The sequence below is a fragment of the Anabrus simplex genome, chromosome 1 (genome assembly GCF_040414725.1).
Source record: "Anabrus simplex isolate iqAnaSimp1 chromosome 1, ASM4041472v1, whole genome shotgun sequence".
Lineage (NCBI taxonomy): Eukaryota > Metazoa > Arthropoda > Insecta > Orthoptera > Tettigoniidae > Anabrus > Anabrus simplex.
Window position 1 is genome coordinate 1,381,947,051 of NC_090265.1, and position 24,375 is coordinate 1,381,971,425.

General features: G+C 41.4%; 1 protein-coding gene across 1 annotated transcript in view; it reads right to left on the reverse strand.

Moving 5' to 3' along the window:
• LOC137497032 (peripheral plasma membrane protein CASK-like) overlaps window positions 1-24,375 on the reverse strand; it is a 439,399-nt gene that overhangs the window by 226,280 nt on the left and 188,744 nt on the right. The window contains exon 4 of the mRNA XM_068225518.1: window positions 949-1,023. Coding sequence (XP_068081619.1) covers window positions 949-1,023 — 75 coding nt within the window. The remainder of the gene's footprint in view (window positions 1-948; window positions 1,024-24,375) is intronic.

Below are 24,375 nucleotides of genomic sequence, written 5' to 3' on the forward strand. Positions count from 1 at the left end.
CTTAGTATAGAACATTCACCTTGATCTCACAGGAACTCTGGATTATTCAGCTTAGAATGATATATTTCCCATTACGAAAACAGAGCCTAAATTTATGTCTATCCAATGCTATACAATAATATAAGCTTGCTTATCTGTAAAAAGTAGACAATCATAATGAGAAGGGACTTGTTTTAGCTTGATCTAAACGACCTTTATGATTTTACAAAAATGCTATGTTCCAAATTAAAGCAAGATATAATATAGTTAGATTGGCTATTGCGCAAAAGAAAGTGGAGCTGACAAATTTAACTAGTGGGATAACATCAACCAATATGAATTATTACAAAAAAGTAAACCACTTCATAACGAATGAGAAAGCGAGAATGACAAATTTAAGACATATAATGAGCTCTTCCACGGTTCAAATAAATCTGAAGTCCAGATTCAAATTAATAGTTCTTCAGCTAATACTTTTACCGCCATGCAAGTATTGGCAGTGATAACAAAAAATTGTAAGTAGGTAATAAATATAGAATATGTAGTTCGCACTGTACACTACTACACTAATATCTAGACTATAACAGTTTATGTAGATCACATACGAACTGAAAACAATAGTCGTCGTATTACCGAGCTGTAGTGTACTTAAAAGATAATACTCAATAATACTCAATACTCAATTTCTGTGTAGCGAAATGAGAGAATGAGACATTTGGTGTACTATTTATAAAATATGTGTGATTCACTTAAAAGTCACAAATAGTCTGGTGGTTAATATGTACGTAGTCTGTCATGAATTACAGATAAGCAATAGTGAAATTGATATTCCAATTAATTTTGAGACTCAACTGAAATTTACATCAACTGATTTTCATCATTTAAGGAAGTAATAAATCCCCGCACTGATAATCCAGAGATGCTGCGATCTTAAGAATTTCAAATGAATGGTAAATAAGCCGGGCTTACTTGTACCTCACAGGGAGGGGGCGCGCTGCGGTATGAGGGAACAATCTTGAACGTTACCGAACCTCTTGCCTCGCGCTGGAACAAAAGACACACACACATTTAAATAAATAAATAAATAAATAAATAAATAAATAAATAAATAAATAAATAAATAAATAGTGAGTCTACTGCAAAAACCCTGTCATTAATGGTTGTGATAATCTCTGAATACGTAGATTAATGCTCCATCAAAGAGAAGTGCCCAAGTGTTGCTGGCGGTGCGTGGTGGGAGGGATCTCTACAGCAGCACAGTTTGAGGAGAACTCGTGTTACGCTGTCTGTTGATAAAATTGCAAACCTAGAGAGCCATAGGCATTTTGACGGGAAGATTATCACAAAATATTGCAAAATATAGATTACCTGCACTGTAAAATAACATTATTTTACCCTACTGTAGTTAGTAACTGTGAAGAGACTAACGGTGAAACCAAGTTGAAATTCTCAATGTTAAAACAGCAATAAAAGGAGTCCGCTACAGTCCGAGACAGGCCAGTACAGACGGAATTGTTACCGCCAGTGGTAATTCAATTATAGAAACTGTAATGAATGCATCAATCGTGATTCACCCGAGAAAAGGACGATTGATACAAAGGCCGCTTCACTGTTCTTTTGTGTAATATCCATGAAAAAAATATTCCCGAAGTATCGAAGTCAGACCGTGAAGCTTCTGTTGTAACAGCAGATGGCGCGGATATACCCAATTCATTGTTTTGTAATACTCGCGTAACAGATGAACGGTTGATGATTTGTTGTACAAGTGCCTGTGTTCCAACGAATATTATGTACATTCCGGACAGCGTCTAAATGGACATCTTCGTTACGGGCTGACGTTACAGGAATATCTCTAACGAGGGAACGGTACGAAGTCGGACGGCGAATTTCGATTTGATTTTTACATATTCGTGAAGGTCTTTTTAAGCTGAAACAGGCAGTGGAGGTCTAATTTTTGGCTGCTCCTTTTTAAGAGGGCATTTGAAACCTCCAAGTTGGCGGTGCGCGCCCTGAATTGTACAGTAAATGCCCACACACGTCAGCGATCACAGCCAGCGGCCGTCTTGCCTCGCCTTCCCTCTCCACTCGTTCGGTTCTCCACTATCTGCTTACAGTTGTGTACACGGGTAGGCGGGTTAAGACTGACGTTAGTTGGGATATTTTATTTACAAAGATGAATTCATTGTGGAATAAATACACAATACAAAGGTTTAGAAATCACTACTTAACATACAAATTCAAAGTGCTCAACAAATGACCTTATTCTAACACAGTCTGGCATTGGTTCTTTGTCCATGGCATGATAGTGAAAGTCTAACACAAAATGTGAATACAAAAACACAAGACAATGTGCTCACCTTATAAACGAAAAATTGGAACAATTATTTCCAGCTCACCTTTTATCAGTCAAATCATAAACATTAGTTTGCGAGACAGTATGAAATTGTGGTATATTGTCAGTAATGGAATAACCACCCGCTTTCCAACCACATTTCAGCACTGGTACAAAACAATCAGTTTGTAATTGGTAATGCGCTAGCGTTTGACTAGTTATAATGAAAAGTCTGTTTTGGGGTTTTAATTTTGACTGGCCGTGTAAATTCCTTACTTGGTCAATGATTCCATTCGACGGACTAAACATTTTAGTTATTGTAAGAGTCCACGATCACATGACTTGCAATGATACGTAGTTCCTTTCGGTATGTATTCAATTTGTGCATACAGTGACTCACATAATTATTCGGACACGTTAGTAATTATAGCCTTTGCTACACACTGTCCCTATATTTCAGAGCAAATATTGTACACGCAAACTAGTTTCTGACAGAACCCAGTTTGACAGATTCAACACGGCGTTGAAATGTGTACTTTTAGTTAACAGAAGAGAACCAGTGACCCTGGAACCTCGGAACGCAGTTAACGTGCTTCAACAAAATTATTCGGACACAAGTCAGTTGCCATGGAGAGGTCGTGTGTAGAAGAGCCACGGACAATATGAACGTAAACATTCAGTGAGTTAGAGTACTGTACACAATTTAAGAGAAAATCGTCCGCAGAGGAAGAGAGAGTGCAATCGAACAGCGGCAGCTAGTAATTTTTCCACCATGCCAAAGGTAAAAGTTGTCGTCACATTGCTGAAATGTTACAAATGAAGAAAAGTACAGTCTCTGATATTATCACAAGATTCCGGGAGGAAGATATGACTGAACATCTACCGCATACGGGACGTCCAAGAACTTTCTCTGTGAGAGAAGAGTGTTATATCACCAGAAAGACAAAAAAGGAACCCAAGTCAAATGCTCCAAACCTCGTTACGCAGACTGCCGCAGACACCGGAAAGAAAGTCCATCCCTAAACAACACGGAGAGTGCTCAGAAGAGACTTTCACGGTCGTATTGCAAGAAGGAAGCCCTTCATAAACCAAATAAATTGAAAGAGAACGCTGTTTGCCAAAGAGCATGTTAGAGAGGACAATGAGTGGTGGAATGACGTTATATTTGCTTATGAGAGTAGATTTAACATATTTCAGTCTGATGAGAGGATAACAGTTTGGCGGCGTCCTAATACTGAGCTTTAAGAGAAAAACCTGAAAGCAACAGTGAAGGATGGCAGTGGGCATGTAGTAATGTGGGGGTGCATGTCGACGAATGGAGTTGGTGAACTGGTTTTTATTGAAGGTAAAACTGACCACTTTCAATACCTTAGAATACATAGGTACAATATGAAAAAGAGTGCAGCTTACTTACACATACAATATTGACTGTAATGACCAATCCCTAATTCCCCACTAAGGCTAATATGTTTTCCACCGGGCCGTGCGGTTAGGGGCGCGCAGCTGTGAGCTTGCATCTGGGAGATAGTGGGCTCGATTCCCACTGCCGGCAGCCCTGAAGATAGTTTTCGGTGGTTTCCCATTTTTACACCAGAAAAATGCTGGGGCTGTACCTTAATTAAGGCCGCGGCCGCTTCCTCCCCACCCCTAGGCCTTTCATATCCCTTCGTCGCCATAAGACCTATATGTGTCGGTGCGACGTAAAGCCAATTGTAAAGAAAATTATCTATGCGTTTGCGGTTTTTTTTCGGTGATGTTGTCCCCTCCTCAACGCCATCTTCGTCTTCTGAATCAACTAAAACAGCTTCGTATAAATACTGAATAGAATTAAGGTAGGATCACTTCCTTGGGCAGACCTTTCTTTTGTTTCCTTGAACGACTGTACTGACCTGGGGATGCAGCTAATCTATTTTAAAGACTAGTAACAGTTTGTGTCATCTTATAGTCCTTCTTCATGTTATAGAGTTTACCTAACAGTCTCCTTCTTCTTCCTGGTATTTTCTCTTACTTATTGTTGTCAATACGTGAAGTGCCCGGCTCCATGGCTAAATAGTTAGCGTGCTGGCCTTTGGTCACAGGGGTACCGCGTTCGATTCCCGGCAGGGTCGGGAATTTTAACCTTAATTGGTTAATTTCGCTGACACGAGGTCTGGGTGTATGTGCCGTCTTCATCATCATTTCAACCTCATCACGACGCGCAGGTCGCCTACGGGAGTCAAATCAAAAGACCTGCATCTGGCGAGCCGAACTTGTCCTTGGACACTCCCGGCACTAAAAGCCATACGCCATTTCAATACGTGAAGTGGATTTCGGCCCAGTTTTACGGATAGGCGCCCTTCCTGATGCCAACCTTGGAGAGGTGTGTTCACTATTGTGTGTTTCTATAGGTTCCGTGCGTTGATGGGAGAAATGCACCGCCGCGCTGCGTGTTGCGACTTACACACACTGATTTAATTTTAAAATATAAAACTGAATTATAATGAAACACTATAAAATAATATTCATTAAATAAGATATTTAATCGTCGGACTATGTACTCACAATTAGTTCTTACCTGATTACTTACACATACAGTATTTGATAGGCGCCAGCTGCAACTCAATGCAGCAATAATATAATGAGAGTCTTGAATATCTCTAGACAGCATAACATATAGGTTCTAGGAAAAGGGTGCGGCTCCATGGCTAAATCAGGTAATGAGGTAAGAACTAAGTGTGAGTACATAGTCCGACGATTGAGTATCTTATTTAATGAATATTATTTTAATAGTGTGTCATTATAATTCAATGTTATATTTTTAAATTAAATCAGTGTGTGTAAGTCGCAACTGGAAAAAATCCAAAGAAAAGCAGCTCGATTGGTTTTGGGTGATTTCCGACAAAAGAGTAGCGTTACAAAAATGTTACAAAGTTTGGGCTGGGAAGACTTGGTAGAAAGGAGACGAGCTGCTCGACTAAGTGGTATGTTCCGAGCTGTCAGTGGAGAGATGGCGTGGAATGACATCAGTAGACGAATAAGTTTTAGTGGTGTCTTTAAAAGTAGGAAAGATCACAATATGTAGATAAAGTTGGAATTCAAGAGGACAAATTGGGGCAAATTTCGTTTTTAGGAAGGGGAGTTAGGGATTGGAATAACTTACCACGAGAGATGTTCAATAAATTTCCAATTTCTTTGCAATCGTTTAAGAAAAAGCTAGGACAACAACAGATAGGGAATCTGCCACCTGGGCGACTGCCATAAATGCAGATCAGTATTGATTGATTGATTGATTGATCGATTGACTGATTGACTGATTGATTGATTGATTGATTGATTGATTGATTGATTGATTGATTGATTGATTGATTGATTGATTGAAATGGTTAGCGTACTGGCCTTTGGGCACAGGAGTCCCGGATTCGATTCCCGGCGGGGTCGGGAATTTGAATCATAACTGGTTAATTTCGCTGACATGGGGCTGGGTGTATATGTCGTCTTCATCATCATTTCATCTTCATCACGACGCGCAGGTCGCCTAAGGGAGTCAAATCAAAAGACCTGCATCTGGCGAGCCGAACTTGTCCTCGGACACACCCGGCACTAAAAGCCATACGCTATTTCATTTCTAGGAAAAGGAGATTGTCGTTTTGTTTCCTCCATTAAATTTGAGGTTATCTAATTCTACCATTGAAATAAAACGATAAAATATTTTGATAGAACAAAATATATTCTTTAAATTATGTCAAAAAAGTAGAAAGATTTGCTGCGATAAAACAGATGAGAGTATAAAAGCATGGCATTACAACTGAAAGAATCTAGGCATTAATTTGAAATCCTATTGACCGAACATTTAAAAGTTGTACAAGAAATTTATCCCTCGCTAGTTCACAAACAGTACCTTCAACACTTTGAGTGTTTTTACGACGTATTCCTTTGAATTATCCTGTAGGTATCTCAAGCCTAATTTGGTTATGTATCCTTTTTGTTTCACTGACGAGATATAGCATGGCTTGAAATTAGATTCACACCCCGAACATTTAATCCACATGGTGACTGGCGACTAAGTATCCATGTGACTGCTGCCTCTCCATCTCCCTGACTGACTACTACCATCTCACCAGTACTCCATATGGCAAGGCTCTGTATTCCACTGACTTCATGGCAAGTCTCTCCGTTCAACTCCTTCATCCAACTGCTTCCAACTAACTGAACTACTGAGGCCTCTCCATCCATACGACTCCTCACTACCATCTCCCTACAACACTCCTTGGCAAGTCTCTCCATCCATATGACTGACGCTATAATATACGGCTAGCGTACATAGCCATTAGTTGACACACCTACGCAATCTCCAAAAATAGCAATGATTTCACACCCATCCAACTCAAACTGTTGCAGGTTGTTGTGAAAAAGCCTAAGGCGGCTGTAGGTATATCCTAAAAATGAGCACATCGCTAAATGCACACAATGACAGAGCGATGACTCGGCACTTACGCTAGCAGTATTGCAACATGCTGAAATGTCAAAAGTTATTTCACACAATATATCTATATCTGATATTATGCAGCAACTTTTTACATGTCTTTAATGTTAATCTACTCACACATATTTACTGTACATAACAAATTAACTACCATCAAGCAAGAGAACATCATTACAGAATTGAACTGAACAATAATAATAGTTACAAAAATAATAATAATAATAATAATAATAATAATAATAATAATAATAATAATAATAATAAAGATATCACCTTTAACGGGATTTGAACCGTTACAGTGTAGCGAACATTGTAATTTATCGTGTGTCGCCGCGCAATCTGCTGTAGTCTCACCGCGTGTTGCAATGGCCGACTAAATAATAACAGTGGGACTTCAGAGTGTTTTATATGACAGCTATCAGCGTAATTCTACCAATCTTGCACAATGTGGTCATATTTACAAGGAAAACAGTTCGCAGGAAATAGCAATAGAGAAATAATTGTTAATGTGATAAAGGAAACATCGGTTCACTAGCTACCCTACCATTTCACGATAAAGGCAACGTAATGATTTATGTATCAGTAGTGGGGATAATGAGATTGATGTTCATGCACACATTCAACAACTCTGTCTTCAGAAAAAAATAGTTTGGCTTATTTCTAATACGATATCATGTTAGCGAAGGTAAATACTGCTAGGGTAGCGCGTCGGTCTCGCACCGCTGGGTTACGTGGTTCAAATCCTGGTCACTCCATGTGAGATTTGTGCTGGACAAAGTGGAGGCGGGACAGGTTTTTCTCCGGGTACTCCGGGTTTCCCTGTCATCTTTCATTCCAGCAACACTTGCCAATATCATTTCATTTCATCTGTCAGTCATTAATCATTGCCCCAGAGGAGTGCGACAGGCTTCGGCAGCCGGCACAATTCCTATCCTCGCCGCAAGATGACTGGAAAACAGGTATGTAGGTTTTCATTCATTACTCTATAACATACATGTAAAAAAAGCCCCACTATGGAACAAGAAATAAAAATACACACCATTAAACAAAGAATGACATTCGTTTTTGAATTGATAGAATCTGATGATGTTCTTAGTGCAATGGTTAGTGCTATTAGCCACTGTCCTCGGGTTCCCGGTTTGATTCCCGACACTGCCAGAAATGTGAGATTGTCATTGGGGCTGTTATGTGGTAAAAACGGTATATGCGACTCATTTCAACTAGGTGCCTGAAAGGAGTTGCACGAGGACACGAATTTATTCATATTTACGCATTTACAAAATAAGGTATTTCTGTGACCTGTTGGTACTGTGTAATGTAGGACTATTTCTGTAATTATATTTCTATATACTGCATTTTATGTGAGGTCGTAATTGAATATTATAACATTTCATACCTTGCTCTGTATTGAAATTTTATTATTATTGTACCGGGCGGTACACCTCTACACCGTTTATTTAAAAGTTGCGCCAGTTGAAACTCCTCTTCTGGAGGAAGGTTGAACTTTATCTATTCTATTAATTCTCTACTTTCTCAGAAGATGTCACCACGTGGAAAATTTTGAGTTTTTTGAACTGTGTCACTTTTGATGCGTTTTTGTTTCGCTTGAAGTAAGAAGTGTGAACTTTCTCTTCTAGAGGACACTACTGAAGATCAACAATAGCGCACCCTAGTGCGGAGTCAAAGAACTATTTTGTTGGAGAAATTTTTATTTCAAAAGTTTGTTTCTTGTTAAATTTCTTTCTGTTATTGTTTAAGTTGGCTGTATACCCCTCTTTCTCCCCTTATTTTGGATCTAGCCAATCCCGAATTTCTTTAATTAATTTTCCACCAATAATGTGTTTCTTCTTCCTCTATGTAGGGGTTTCTTTTCCCTAGCCAATAAAAACTTTGAGGGAGGGTGTTTTATTTCCCCTAACGCCTAGAATCTTCCGCGAGAGGATATAAACTGCTGATTTTGGGGTCTCCGGGCCACTTCTGTTCCATCTTTCAGTGTATTAAGTACATAGCAGGAGGCGGGAAGCGCCTCTTTCTTCTTCAGCCGTTCAACACCAGGTAATGGCCTATTAATAACTTCCTTTCTTGCTAGGTCGGCAGTTTAACACTCGCGGCGGGTTCGAAGCATTTCCATCATGTAACCTTTTCCTAAAATGTAATTACTCTTTTCATCTTTTTCTTGTAAAGCTACATATTGGGATAGAGAGTGCTAACCCTCTCGAGCTCCCACTCACATTTGTTTTGAGGTGAACTTATTTTCTCAAACTATTCTTCGTTTATGTAATGTAAAGTGTTCTTCTCTAAGTCACCTCTGTAGTATGGGATTAGCCCTTGCGTTAGTGGCCCAGAGCCAGATTAGGTTTTAAAAACAAAGTGTATTAGGAGTGCAAGTTCGCCTCCTCTCAAATTGTTATTTTAGAGGTCATGTAATCAACCTTCGTTTCATGTAATAGACCTCCGTAGGTTGGGTATTTTACCCCTGTGAATACGTCCTTAGAGGACAGCTTGAAGGTAGAGTTTGGGGTGGCCTTGTGATAGGCTTACAATTTTGAGAGCGGATCGCTCTTTGAAATTTGTTTCTGTATGCCTCGTGCAGGCTTTATGTGTAATATTTGGAGCCAGTGCTCCTGGGCATGAATGGGGTTTTCTGCCCCTTGGCTAAAATTTTTTTTTTTTTTTTGGAGTAAGGCGGGGCTGATTGCCCAAGAGTCATGAAGTAAGGGCACTGAGCCCGAATCCAGTAATATTGTACCTACATTTTTGCTACTCTGTACCTGTTATGATTGTTATCTCTTGTTTTTGAAAAGAAAATATAACCTAGTTAAATTTTAAATTAATTTTACATTGCACGTTAATTTCGTAGCTTGAAACCCATTCACACCCGCACCTTCTTTCACCTCTACCTACCACGGATATCTCCGTAACAAGTGGTAGCAGAGCGTGGTTGAATGGGTCTCAATTTGGCCCCTTTTGACGGCTAAACATTGCTTTAATTCGAACTCTAACAATTTTCTCAGTTGCTGGAATTTTTTGAGTTTTTCAAAATTGTTCTGTCATCATGCCCGGCCCTCGCGATGTTCTGCTCCTTAACTATTTGCGCAAAGAGGAGTTGATATACGAGTTAACTATCAGAAATGTGCAATCTGGAGGCACGGTTGCAATCGACACAAACAAGCTTAGAGAGTCCCTTGATTTGCCCATTTCCATCCCCAATTTGGGAGAGAAAGAAATTGATGACTCTCTTTCCACGATCGTCGAAAATATTACTGGGCTAGCATCTGTAGTCAGCTTTTTTGATGAAAACGATCCGTCTCCCAATCAAATTAAGCGTGTGCAAGGCAGGCTGTATCACTTTGCAAATAGAGTTAATGATCTGTTGTCTCTAAAGGTGAATGACGTTCAGAGGAAGGACGCTAATACGCTCCTTGAAACTATTTCTGAATTGTCTAATAAGGTCACTCAATTGCTAACCGGCGAAGTTCCTCCCAAAACTGATCAACCCGCCACGGTGAATGTAGGTAACGAGGAAGAGCCTCCTCAGGGAGAAGTCAATAGGATAACCGTTGCTGCTCAAACTATCTCTGCCCCATCGAACAACGAATCTGAACGCCGTGCGTCATTGGGTAACATCCGTTCTGAATTAACTTCTTTGCCATTGAAACCTTTACCTACTATGTCACCTGGGTTTAGCAGCTTGCCTCATCCATTGGCAATGTTGCTAAGAGGTATCTCTAAGTTTTCTGTCAACACCACTAGTGAAGTTATTTCATTTTTAAGATTTTTAGTGGAATTTCAGGATCATGCCCTTGTGTTTTCTCTTTCCCCTTGTCAGATTTTGCAAATTATCTATCCGTATGCTATTGGTATTCTCTCTGATAAAATCGTAAGAGCCATTGCCGAGCAATCATCTATTGAGGATTTCCATGCCCATTTGCTAGCTAACTTCATCCCGGCTAGGGCCAGGTCCTCCCTGATTCAGAAGTACTATTACCGTGTACAGCGCTTGGATGAAAACTTGGCTGATTTCATTCAAGATATCAAATTCTACACTAGGGTGTTTGCTCTGCACTTTCCTGAAGATCAGATTGTGCAGGCTATTGTAGAAGGTATTTCGCCACCCTACAGGTCATATTTGTGTTTCGCGGCGTGTCCGCAAACCTTCTCTGAACTTGAAGCATTGGCCGTCTCAGCGGAAGGAGTTAGATACGCCGATTCTTTGCGTGTCGCGAACACTCGGCCTCCACCTCGCCGACCAGTCAATCCCCGTAAATGTTATGCTTGCGGGGCGCCTGACCATCTGCGGAATAAGTGTCCTCTGATCAAGTCAAGTGGGACAAGGAATGGAGCAGGGTCATCACAAGACTGTTTTAAGTGTGGGGCCTTCTCACATATCGCCAAGAATTGCCCAAACTCAAATAGCACCCCCTCCTGCTCAACTTCTGGTGCAAATTCCAGCTATGCCAATAATAAAAAGTGACTAGTGGCGTCGGCTGAGCCGACTAATCCATCTTCCCGAGACTTAGCCCCTAGTAAACAGGTTGTAAATGCAGAGAACGACCAGCCTTCAAATTCATCTTTTGAATGCCCTCAAGAATGTCTTAGGATTGCGGCGGATACCCCCGCACCTGTTCCTTTTCTTAAGATTGAGTTAAATAACGAGCCTATAATAGCTCTCTTAGATTCAGGCAGTGTTTGTTCGATTATTTCGGCTGATTGGTATTCTAAATTGAAATCTGTTTGTAAACTCCCTGACTATGACTCATCTCCTGTTAAATATGTTTCGGCTAATTCATCTCCATTAGAAATTCTAGGTTCCTTACATGTCAAAATTCGAGTTTTTAAATTTACATGGAAGATCAAATTGTTTGTGGCCAAGCGTTTGTCTTGCCCCATCATATTGGGAGCGGACTTCATTTCTCACACTGGTCTTGTGCTCGATCTCCAGAGTAGGTCGTGCACATTCAAATTTGCGTCCAATTGTAGAATTCCCTTGTTAAAGTGTAATTCGGTATCATGTTCATCTATTTCGCCTACCCAGGATGAGATGTTGTTAGACCTTAGACATCTACCTGAGGAGCAGGCTGATAGTATTCGGAAACTGTGTCAGTCGTTTCCCGAGGTGTTCTCAGATACTCTTGGTGTTACTGACCTTATTGAATACAAAATTGAGGTCACGGATTCGATTCCTGTCCGTTTTCCACCGTATAGGCTATCTCCACCTAAAATGAAGGCTCTGAAAGAAATCATCGATCAGATGTTGAAGGATGGTATTATTAGGCCCTCTAAGTCAGCGTATTCTTCGCCTATTTTTCTAGTCCCGAAACCCCAAGGAGGCTTCAGGCCTGTCATTGATTACAGGGCTCTCAATCGGAAGGTGGTGTTGCAATCTGTGCCCCTTCCCGACCTTCATTCTTGTTTTTCATGGTTTCGTAAGGCCAAGTTCTTCACGATCTTGGATTTGAATCAGGCCTACAACCAAATTCCCCTTGCCGAAGAGTCTAAACATCTTACAGCGTTTGCCACGGACTGGAATTTATATGAATACAACCGCGTGCCTTTCGGGCTCCCCACGGGGGCAGCTGTGCTCACTAGGCTACTAGATAGGGTCTTTTCCGACATCAAATTTGAGTACTTATATCACTACTTGGATGATGTCGTCGTATTTTCCGAAACCTTTGAAGAACATCTAGATCATCTGCGAGAAGTTCTCAATCGCCTTCGTAAGGCTGGGTTAACTGTTAAAGTTGTCCAAGGTTGCCTTTGCTAAGCCCTCTATGTCATTCCTAGGGCATATTGTGTCACCTGATGGTGTAGCAGTCGATCATTCTAGAACACAGGCCATCCGTGATTTTAAACCTCCCAAGGACATTAAAGGTATCGCCAGGTTCATTGGCATGGTGAATTTCTTCAGGAAGTTCATTCCTAATTTTGCTAATAGAGCGGCGCCCTTAAACCTTCTCCGTAGGAAAGGCATCAAATTCGAGTGGGGACCGTCTCAACAAGCCGCTTTTGAAGACCTTAAATTAGCTCTCTGTAATGCCCCTGTACTTGCTATGCCTGATTTCTCGAAGAAATTCATCGTCCAAACGGACGCGTCGTCGTCAGCTGTAGCTGCAGTCCTTCTTCAAGAGACTGAACTAGGGAGGCGTCCCATCGCCTATGCATCTAGGACTCTATCGGCTCAAGAAGCCAAGTATTCCATCTATGAGCTCGAAGGGTTGGCAGTCTTATTCGCCTTAGAAAAGTTCCGTCTCTATCTGGAACATGTCAAATTCGACCTGGAGACAGATAACCAAGCCTTAAGCTGGGTCTTAGGTAGACCGCGTCGTACTGGTCGTATAACCCGTTGGGCCATCCGTATTTCCGCCTTCCAATTCGATGTCAGGCATATCAGAGGTACTGAAAATGTCGTGGCTGATGGACTCAGCCGTATGTTTTCAAACGAGGTCGAGACCCATGAACCAGTCGACAGTTCATCACCTTCCGAGTCCATACTATCTGAGGTTAATGCCATCCTAACAGATGCTCCCATGCTCTTTAGGGATATCGAGAAATACCAACGTGAAGATCCGACGCTGGGTCCGATAATGGAAACCCTTTCTTCTGGGGAACATGTCGTCCCTTATGTTCTGAGGAATGGTGTTTTATGTTGCCCATCGAGGCATGATAAGATGATGAAGGTTGTCGTGCCAGCGGTTCTTGTGCCTATGATCTTCAAGTATTATCATGAGACCCCATTAGGAGGGCATCTTGGAATCTTTAAAACCCGTGAAAAAATTCGTGAAATGTTCATTTGGAAAGGTATGGACGGTGAAATCCGTGAACTTGTAAAAGCTTGTAAATCTTGTTTGCTTAGTAAACCCACCATGTCCACCAAGGTACGCCTTTTGTCTTCGCATCAAGCGTCGCGCCCCATGGAACGCCTGTATATCGATTATGTAGGACCCTTCCCCCAGTCAAAGGGCAATGCCAACAAGTTCATCTTTGTGTGTGTAGATGGTTTTACAAGATTTTCCTGGTTATTTCCGACTAAGCTGGCTACCGCTCAGTCAAACATTACTTGCTTAAATTCTATTTTTGCTTCTTTTGGTCCGTGTCAATATATTGTATCTGATAATGCTAAGGCGTTCACATCAAATTTATTTCGTAAATTCTGCTTTGACTTGTCCATCTCTCATGTAACTACTTCAGCTTATTACCCTCAACCATCTCTGGCTGAACGGGTTAACCGTAATCTCAGGTCCGCACTCATTGCCTATCATCATGAAGATCCTTCCAGGTGGGACACGTCCCTGCATTGGATAGCTTTTGCTTTGAATTCGGCGGTTCATGAATCTCACAAGTTTACTCCAGCTTCTTTGATGTTTAAGTTTGTTCCCAACTCGCCGCTCTCTAACCTCTGGTCTCTGAATGACATTCTACCCGAGACAATAGATCCGGACAACATTAAAGATCTTTGGAAGAAGGCTAAAGCCAATCTTAAAGTGTCTCATGAAAAGGTTAGGGAAAGGTATGATCGTGGACGGAGACCCACCTCTTTGAAGGTAGGTGACCAGGTTATGGTCAAAAATTTTGTTCCCGCGGGCAAGCTTGCCCCCAGATTTCATGGGCCTTGTATCATTCTCGATTTTCTTACGCCGGTTACCTTATTGCTAAGTAATCCAGCCACCGAGAGGATATTTAGAGTTCACCTGTCCCAGGTGAAACCGGTGTAATTTCTGTGTTAACTTGCTTCATATTATTTTGAAAGGATATGAAGGTTATATTTTTTTGAGTTTCACTTTTAAGGCATTCTGCCCCTTCTGTAATATTTTGGTTTTAGATGTAAGCCTTGTGTAAAACCTGCCCCGACCCGTTAAACTGCCATCCTGTTCTTGCCACGGCCATTACCACGCTCCCGTCTCCTGCTCCACCTTACACTGTGGCTTCATAATAGTAAATGCCATGGATATCTACACGCCGCTGGCCCCTCAACCTCTCCACAAGCCTGTACCCTCAAAGAAGATGATAGTCCAACACTATTCTGCCGCCTAGCTTTAATGTTTCAGCGCCCCCGCAGCCGCGCAGCGCCGTGCAGCGACTGGGGAGGGGGATGGGCCCCCTCCTCTCCAGCGAGGACGACATGTGCACGGCGAGCCGGAGCTCTCCTCCCGGCCAAGGCTGATGTGCGGCGCACGACCTGCTACATGCCCGCAGCCTGTATCTGTTCACCGCGGGCGCGGCGTACTTCAACACCTCTGCTCCCCTCATAGTGCGGGCGAGCGGTATCTCAGGGTACTTGAGGGGTCCGAGCGGCCTCCGTTGGACGCAAGCTGCAACGGCCGGTCTGGCCATCCGACTCAATCTACATCAACTACATGGACAGTCACCATAAGCAATAACTACACTTGGGAATTCAACAACAATATTTGGTGGACATTGCAAACTTTTTCTTCACCTTTAAGTATTAAAAGTTTATCTTCAGAAATTCAAATTCTACAAACATAAAGACTTTCATTCACCTGCAACAACAACATTTTGAAACTGAATTAAGAAATCTTGTAAATGCTTCTGCTATCTATCTTCGTATCAACATCATTACTTGGACTTTGTTTCAAACTGATTTCATATGTCACCCCTGGAGGAACTTTTGGGGGGGGAGGTCTGTACCGGGCGGTACACCTCTACACCGTTTATTTAAAAGTTGCGCCAGTTGAAACTCCTCTTCTGGAGGAAGGTTGAACTTTATCTATTCTATTAATTCTCTACTTTCTCAGAAGATGTCACCACGTGGAAAATTTTGAGTTTTTTGAACTGTGTCACTTTTGATGTGTTTTTGTTTCGCTTGAAGTAAGAAGTGTGAACTTTCTCTTCTAGAGGACACTACTGAAGATCAACAATAGCGCACCCTAGTGCGGAGTCAAAGAACTATTTTGTTGGAGAAATTTTTATTTCAAAAGTTTGTTTCTTGTTAAATTTCTTTCTGTTATTGTTTAAGTTGGCTGTATACCCCTCTTTCTCCCCTTATTTTGGATCTAGCCAATCCCGAATTTCTTTAATTAATTTTCCACCAATAATGTGTTTCTTCTTCCTCTATGTAGGGGTTTCTTTTCCCTAGCCAATAAAAACTTTGAGGGAGGGTGTTTTATTTCCCCTAACGCCTAGAATCTTCCGCGAGAGGATATAAACTGCTGATTTTGGGGTCTCCGGGCCACTTCTGTTCCATCTTTCAGTGTATTAAGTACATAGCAGGAGGCGGGAAGCGCCTCTTTCTTCTTCAGCCGTTCAACACCAGGTAATGGCCTATTAATAACTTCCTTTCTTGCTAGGTCGGCAGTTTAACACTCGCGGCGGGTTCGAAGCATTTCCATCATGTAACCTTTTCCTAAAATGTAATTACTCTTTTCATCTTTTTCTTGTAAAGCTACATATTGGGATAGAGAGTGCTAACCCTCTCGAGCTCCCACTCACATTTGTTTTGAGGTGAACTTATTTTCTCAAACTATTCTTCGTTTATGTAATGTAAAGTGTTCTTCTCTAAGTCACCTCTGTAGTATGGGATTAGCCCTTGCGTTAGTGGCCCAGAGCCAGATTAGGTTTTAAAAACAAAGTGTATTAGGAGTGCAAGTTCGCCTCCTCTCAAATTGTTATTTTAGAGGTCATGTAATCAACCTTCGTTTCATGTAATAGACCTCCGTAGGTTGGGTATTTTACCCCTGTGAATACGTCCTTAGAGGACAGCTTGAAGGTAGAGTTTGGGGTGGCCTTGTGATAGGCTTACAATTTTGAGAGCGGATCGCTCTTTGAAATTTGTTTCTGTATGCCTCGTGCAGGCTTTATGTGTAATATTTGGAGCCAGTGCTCCTGGGCATGAATGGGGTTTTCTGCCCCTTGGCTAATTTTTTTTTTTTTTTTTTTTTTTTTTTTTTTTTTTGGAGTAAGGCGGGGCTGATTGCCCAAGAGTCATGAAGTAAGGGCACTGAGCCCGAATCCAGTAATATTGTACCTACATTTTTGCTACTCTGTACCTGTTATGATTGTTATCTCTTGTTTTTGAAAAGAAAATATAACCTAGTTAAATTTTAAATTAATTTTACATTGCACGTTAATTTCGTAGCTTGAAACCCATTCACACCCGCACCTTCTTTCACCTCTACCTACCACGGATATCTCCGTAACAATTATTATTATTATTATACTGCCTATCATTAAGACTCCGGTTATAGACGTAACGTATTTACGCGTCGCAATATAGATATAATGTATACAATTCCAACTGTCATTGGGACTGTCACCAATCAGCCGAGCGACACCGAAAACTGTGTAAACAACATTAATCTCGGTGAATTTGGACATTTTCTTTATCGCCCCTTCTGAATCACCATGCTGATGGGTGCTTTACTTGGACCTAAACGATATCCGGAGTGTCACTATTCATCTCAGTGACGCCGGAAACTATGGTTTCGACACCAATATCGACTATTTTCCATTATTGTACATGTCACCCCCGTCCCCCAGGGGTGTCTTATTTCTACAGTATCTTTTCGAGATAGTAACTCATATCCGTACCGAGTTTGGTTGAGAGCTGTGATGTGGTATGACCTTCAACTTAAAGGCATCCGGAGTGTCAGTATTCATCTAAGCGACCCCGAAAACTATGGATTCGACAGTAATATTCACAGTTTTCGATTATTTTTTAGCATCATCCCCTCCACCACACCATCATCCATCATCCCTTACCCCCACAGTGCTTTCTTAGAGACAGTCATCTGTGTAGCAGAATCTCTCCTTGGCCTAGCCTACATTTTTGCACTTGCCTACTTCGAACACCAGGCCTGTATTCTACTGCAGAATCCTTGAGCTGACGTTACCACGGTAGGTTTTCGGGGCCCGTAGGACCTCACCGAGTTTTGTTCTACCCGTCGTGAGGCTTAAAACGAGCTTTGTCTTGTCCTTGTACGACAAATTGAATATTTCGCCTATATTAGCCTATGTTAATGTGTCAAAAGGCATAAATCTAGGGAATGGAGAGGGATGTTGAAATTTCTTGTAAATAGGGTTACCCGCAGGGTCCTAAAAGGTAAGTATACAAAATTTGGTTCAAATTGGTGGAACGGTGTGTATTTGTATAAGGAACAAACATACAGACAGACATTCTGCTTTATATACTGTATGTATATAGATAGATTAATTGCATGCATATGCGCGTATGATGATCATAAAACCGAGCGAGTTGGCCGTGCGGTTAGGGGCGCGCAGCTGTGAACTTGCATTCGGGAGACAGTGGGTTCGAACTTCACTGTCGGCAGACCTGAAGACGGTTTTCCGTGGTTTCCCATGTTCACACCAGGCAAATACTGTGGTTGTACCTTAATTAAGGCCAAGGTCGCTTACTTCCCACCCTTTCCTGTCCCATCGTCGCCATAAGACCTATCTGCGTCGGCGTGACGTCGTAAAGCCAATTGTAAAAAGGAAAGATGTTTACATACGAATTAACACTTCATAGAATGATGATCAAATAATTTCACACTTTTGTTAATTATTATTCATCGTTCAGATGAATTCAATGAAAAAGCAGGCGCCTTGAAAAATTCAAAGCTATTCATGTTGGCAGCTTCAGTTACGATTCGTTGTTTATGAATGATGGATGATTTGGTAAATATCTGAAGACAATTGTATATTTGGAACATATTTTGCACAGTTTTAACTATATAAGGGTATTATGTTCTCTGTTCTAAGGTAAATTTTGAAAATATGTTAATTGTCAGGTGTTAGTAAGTTTTTAAAAATCTCAGTTGTTCCATCGTGCACCATCATTCTTATTTATCATATTGTTAATGAATTATTTTACTAGTGGCCATGCAATGAGAAATACAGTGGAACTAATTTCATGGTATATCATGTTACAACTCTACTGTGTAAGAGAGTAAATATTTTGAATTTAACATAATTTTATGGGCAACACTCAGGCTAAGTTTAAATTATTTAAACGCAGTGCCAGTTTTCTGTCCTATACAGGGTTAAGAACGAAGAGATGACTGACTACCGTGGACAATGAACAAGTCACTCGCACGGAGAGAACAGAACCTCCATTATTGCGAAGGTAAAATGAATCTCGGTAGAATATTGACGACGTGATCTGTCAAAGAGACGGCGACGCATGCCAGGCCTGCGCTCACTCGGACGCACCCTTTGTCTGGTCACAAAGCGCGCCAGCTTCCAAACGAGCGACAACTCGCTCTAATTTGCTGGCAGATGGCAGCACGCTAGTCCATAACGGTCATCATTTGTCAACAGGCCGTCATCTACCAACAGACGATATCAATCAGCCTACATTGTGACCAGATAAATTATGTGGTAGCTCCATTCAAAATTGCTCTCATAGATCCACCTGCCATATTCGGACAATCTTAAGTTTATGAGCCCCACTTGATCGTGATTAAAGCCCAGTAATATGTGGTCACCACCAATAATACCATCAGACAGGAAGCATTCACAGATATTTCAGCACAATCCGATAAAGGCAATACAATGAAACAAAGCAATAAATACTCGATACGCGCGTTAATACCTGCCGATTAATAAAATCGGATGGTACATATATCGAGCAAATGAAAAATGTTTACCCAGTGTCGCAGGAATAGGGTTCAATACACTGCAATTCAATATCATCCAATACCACACTGAAATCTTGAAAATCGCTAAAGAAAGTTTAGAAGTAGGATTATACAGCAACTTAGACCTATAACAAGTGAGACATATGATACATCGCACGATAAAAAGTTCATTATGAAATGATATGATACAATCATGAGGTATCAGGTGAACTTACATTGCTTCCACCGAGCGAGTAAGCTGCGCGGTTAGCTTGCATTCGGGAGATGGTGGGTTCGAACTCCAATGTCGGCAACCGTGAAGATTGTTCGCCGTGGTCTCCTACTTTCATATCAGGCAAATTCTGGGGTTATACTTTAATTTGAGACCATGGTGGCTTCCTTCTCAGTCTTAGCTGTATCTTATTTCATCGTCGCCATATGACTTGCTTGAGACAGTGCGACGTAAAACAATAGAAAAGAACCCACTGCTTCTACTAACGTATTCCAGACCCACTGCAGTACTTCCATCTATCTCGTCTCACCAATCTTCTAGCCCCGACGGTATCAGGTTTGCGAAGTTTAGGAAGTTATTTTCCGTCACTTTCTGTTTTTACCTGATACTTCCACTTTTAAAGAGGTCCTTCTTCAGTTATGCGTATGTCTGTTAAGTCATCACCCCAGACGCTGCTCACCTCCAATGGGGGTGTGCCTGAAAAGAGCTGCACCACCTCGGGATGAGGACACGAGTTTACTTACCCCAGACGCTAGTTGGATCCCCAAATAGCCCCATCAAATGTTATACTGTTACAGCGAAATATAGGCCTATATTTAAAAAAAAAGAAAACAATGGCGGCGCTGAAATGAGTTTGCCAATACTTTCATCATATGGAGATGACAAAGTCAGAAAGTAGAGAATGAGACTGAGAACGAGCGGTAGTTTACTCAAAACTCAGAATGTAAATTCAAGAAAGATGTTCGATTTTCAGTCGACTACTCTATTTTTCAAAGGGGCTACAGTCGAACTCGGCCAGTTATATGAGTATGGGAAGAACTTACACACGCGGAGGCCAATGGCAGCTCGAAGGGGCAGAGGACAAGGTTCAAACAGAAACCATTACACCTCCTTGGACAGAATACTGTATGTACTTTAAGTTTACCTTAAAACTAGAGTTGGTTACAACATGGTTTGAATAAAATAAATGAATTGATAGTCTTGCGAAACATAGCCTGAAATAATGAAATGGCGTATGGCTTTATGTGCATGTGTGAGCAATGGCCTCTTGCGAGGTGACCGACTCCAAATGTTCATTGCATGCAGTTCCCGTCGCTACGTTCCCTTAATAACAGGTTGGGATGGACCTTAATTCACTGACTGTAGTAATTCCTGTCGGGTTTGGAAGCGATTTTGATTCACAAGCCGTGAAACGCGTCTCCGGTCCCTCTCATTCTGGATCTTTTTTCTGACCACAATTCTGACGTGGGCCACGAAGACTGCCGGTAGACGTTGAACAGTCCATCCGCTGCGAAACACCAACAAGTCCAGCAACTTCACGCATCGCATGGCCATGGGCACGGCCAGACACGATTGCCCCCTTTTTTGCCACGCTGTCACTTCCTTACATCTAACCATGTTGACGTACGTGGTCCGCTTGAAACATCAGTATCTCACTGATCGCTACTGCCTTATGCTCACGTAGAGGTAGTGCGCTTGCGGTTGAGCACGAGACTCGTTCACTGCGCCATCTTGATGATGATGATGATGCCAGTGGCTTTACGTCGCACCGACACAGATAGGTCTTATGGCGACGATGTGATAGGAAAGGTCTAGGAGTTGGAAGAAAACGGCCGTGGCCTTAATTAAGGTACAGCCCCAGTATTTGCCTGGTGTGAAAATGGAAAACCACGGAAAACCATCTTCAGGGCTGCCGACAGTGGGACTTGAACCCACTATCTCCGGATGCAAGCTCACAGCCGCGCGCCCCTAACCGCACAGCCAACTCGCCCGGTACTGCGCCATCTGTACAGGCTTAACGATCCATCTGTGCGTGCGCACTAGGATGACAGATTTTTTGTCCGGTGTATGTATGTATGTATGTATGTATGTATGTATGTATGTATGTATGTGTGTGTATGTATGTATGTATGCATGTATGTATGTATGCATGTATGTATGTATGTATGTATGTGTGTGTGTGTATGTATGTATGTATACTCGCTTGAAAAGAGAATGAGAGCCTGGTATCGTATGTTCCTTTCATGTAATATTTTATCAGGCTCACTCTGAATTATTACAGAAATATAACTCACCTCCCATGAAAATTCAGATCCTGTGGATAACCACAACAAACATCATAAATATATACACATAGGTTAAATTGTTTCTGAGAAAAATGTATCTGCAAAGAACTTACACACTACCATGCACTCATTATTTTATTTTTTGAGCGACTCTACGTATTTGTTAAATGTTTGTACTGAAAGTAACTGTTCGCATTTGAAGGTGGAACCAAACGAAAATAGCATAGCATATTTTCAGCTAACTTACAGAGTTGAGGGAAGCTTTCTCAAGTGAATCTTCACAAAAGTGTATCAGACTTCATCCAGACTCATAAATCGCATCACATTATTACACTTTAGGTGAATCAGTCACAATGTAATGCAGTATGCTCTTCGTCTATTACTATGAGGAGATTAAGGGAGTGAAAAAGATCAGAAATCCCTGTGGAGCAAGTCTAACACATGAAATCTTTTACTGAATTGGTAAGAAAGTGCAAACAAGATTATTGCATTATGTCGCTGATTTACCTGGGTCAGCAGTTTCCTGCGCTGAGATAATGACATACAATATGCAGTGTCTTCCACTTAGTAGAGACAATTTCAATTTTAAATGTTTAATGTAACGAGTACAAGTGATAATTAAAATGTAATTTCCCTGAAGCTACGGATGTAATTTATTTAAATGTTCTTTCAGGTCTCCTAAGATATCAAATGAAAATTCACCATTACATTCGGGAAAAGAACGATTTCTCATATATTTTATAAGATTTTTCTATGACTACTCATATACAATTTAACACCTTCCCTCGGCCAAGTCAATGAACTTCATCGTCTCATTTCTCAAGGTTACTACGGGGCAATTTCACCCGGCTGTGATTTAATAATTATCACCAAATAAATTTTACTTTTTAACATTGAATGTTATACTGAATTTCATGATAACACATTCGTTATTCCAGCAACACTCTGCACTATCATTTCATTTTATCTGTCAGTCATTAATCATTGCTCCAGAGGTGTGCGACAGGCCTCGGCAGCCGGCACAATTCCTATCCTCGCCGCAGGTTGGGGGCTTCATTCATCCCATCCCTGACTGGAAAACAGGTTGTAGGTTTTCATTTTCATGATATCACATTAGTTACAAACGATTTCCTAGAGTATGAGGAAGTGTGGTACGATGACCTCGATGTTTGTCACTGTAAATGAACGATCATCGATTATCTTCTTCGTCATCATTATCAGTATAAGAAACTAATCTGGGATTTAAAAAAACGAGCCTTGCTCTTTCAATCAAGAAGGGAAAGTTGTTTTTTTTTGTTTGTTTTTTTTTGTTTGTTTTTTTTGCTAGGGGCTTTACGTCGCACCGACACAGATAGGTCTTATGGCGACGGTGGGATAGGAAAGGCTTAGGAGTTGGAAGGAAGCGGCCGTGGCCTTAATTAAAGTACAGCCCCAGCATTTGCCTGGTGTGAAAATGGGAAACCACGGAAAACCATTTTCAGGGCTGCCGATAGTGGGATTCGAACCTACTATCTCCCGGATGCAAGCTCACAGCCGCGCGCCTCTACGCGCACGGCCAACTCGCCCGGTAAGGGAAAGTTTCTATAAAGTTTGAATTGTTTAGTGGAAGGAGTATTCGCAGAAACGCAAATCCTAATATCTGTGAATCTTCAAATCCAATAACAAATATGTGGTTGTGGTGATAACTGATTTAAGAGAAAGCAGAACTAGGCAACCATACTCTATTAACATTAATCAGAAGGAAAATGGAAGAGATGCCGGCAAAAGAAAAGGAAAAGCCACAAAGGGCGTGGAAATGAAAGACATCCCAGGCCTCGCCGGGGTTGCGAAAGAACAAGAGCCGACCAAGGGAGGTCAGGTAGGAAGGATGAAAACTACGAGAATGACATAAATACTGTAAGTGAAAGCAATGCCAGGCTCAGCTAGGAGACCTACCGTCGCGAATCCAAGGTCTAAGTTGAGAGCCCCTGATCCCCCTTTTAGCCGCCTTTTACAACAGGCATGTATTCTACAATCCCCACCCCCACCCACAGGGGGACCAAGAATAAAGAAACCAGACTAAGCAATAAAATGTAAAAGGTTCGATTATACAATGTACATTCGACAGTTATCCTGAATAACCTGTTTAGGACACAAGACAAGATGGAGTGAAACAAGTATTCTTCTACTTTGTTGCTTAACACATAATGGTCCAAATAACTCAGATTTACCATTAGGAAGGCCATTCATTTCAGAGGACCTTTGTGAAAGATGTTGCTCATGCGTGTGTACCTCAACATCTACACTGAAGTTTGGAATGTAGCCTATTGAAATAATTCTGTACCATCAAGTGGAAATATGTGGGAAAAAGTCTTGTAGGTTATAACAGCAAACGAGCATTACGATATAAACTCAACCGAAGGCATCCTGTGTCTGTCCGTCATCTTACCCAGTATAGACCTCGTGCGAATGGCGAAATTTTACCTGCTGGCGCTCCTAGCGGCAACTCGCTCAGAACATTCATGTGACGACTGTGTGTAGAGGCTTGTGCGGGAGAATCAAGTGTGACAGTGAAGGAAGCCATTTAAAGCTGAACTGTCGTCGTCCATAGAGATTTGTGTGGACTTTCAGAATATTCGTTGGGATAAGTCATATTTCAGTAGTCACATATTCCAGGTGAAAGAACGATTGGGAGAAGAAATTAGCATTAATCAAACGCCTTATGCAGTTAAACTTACAGTAATAGTTACCTT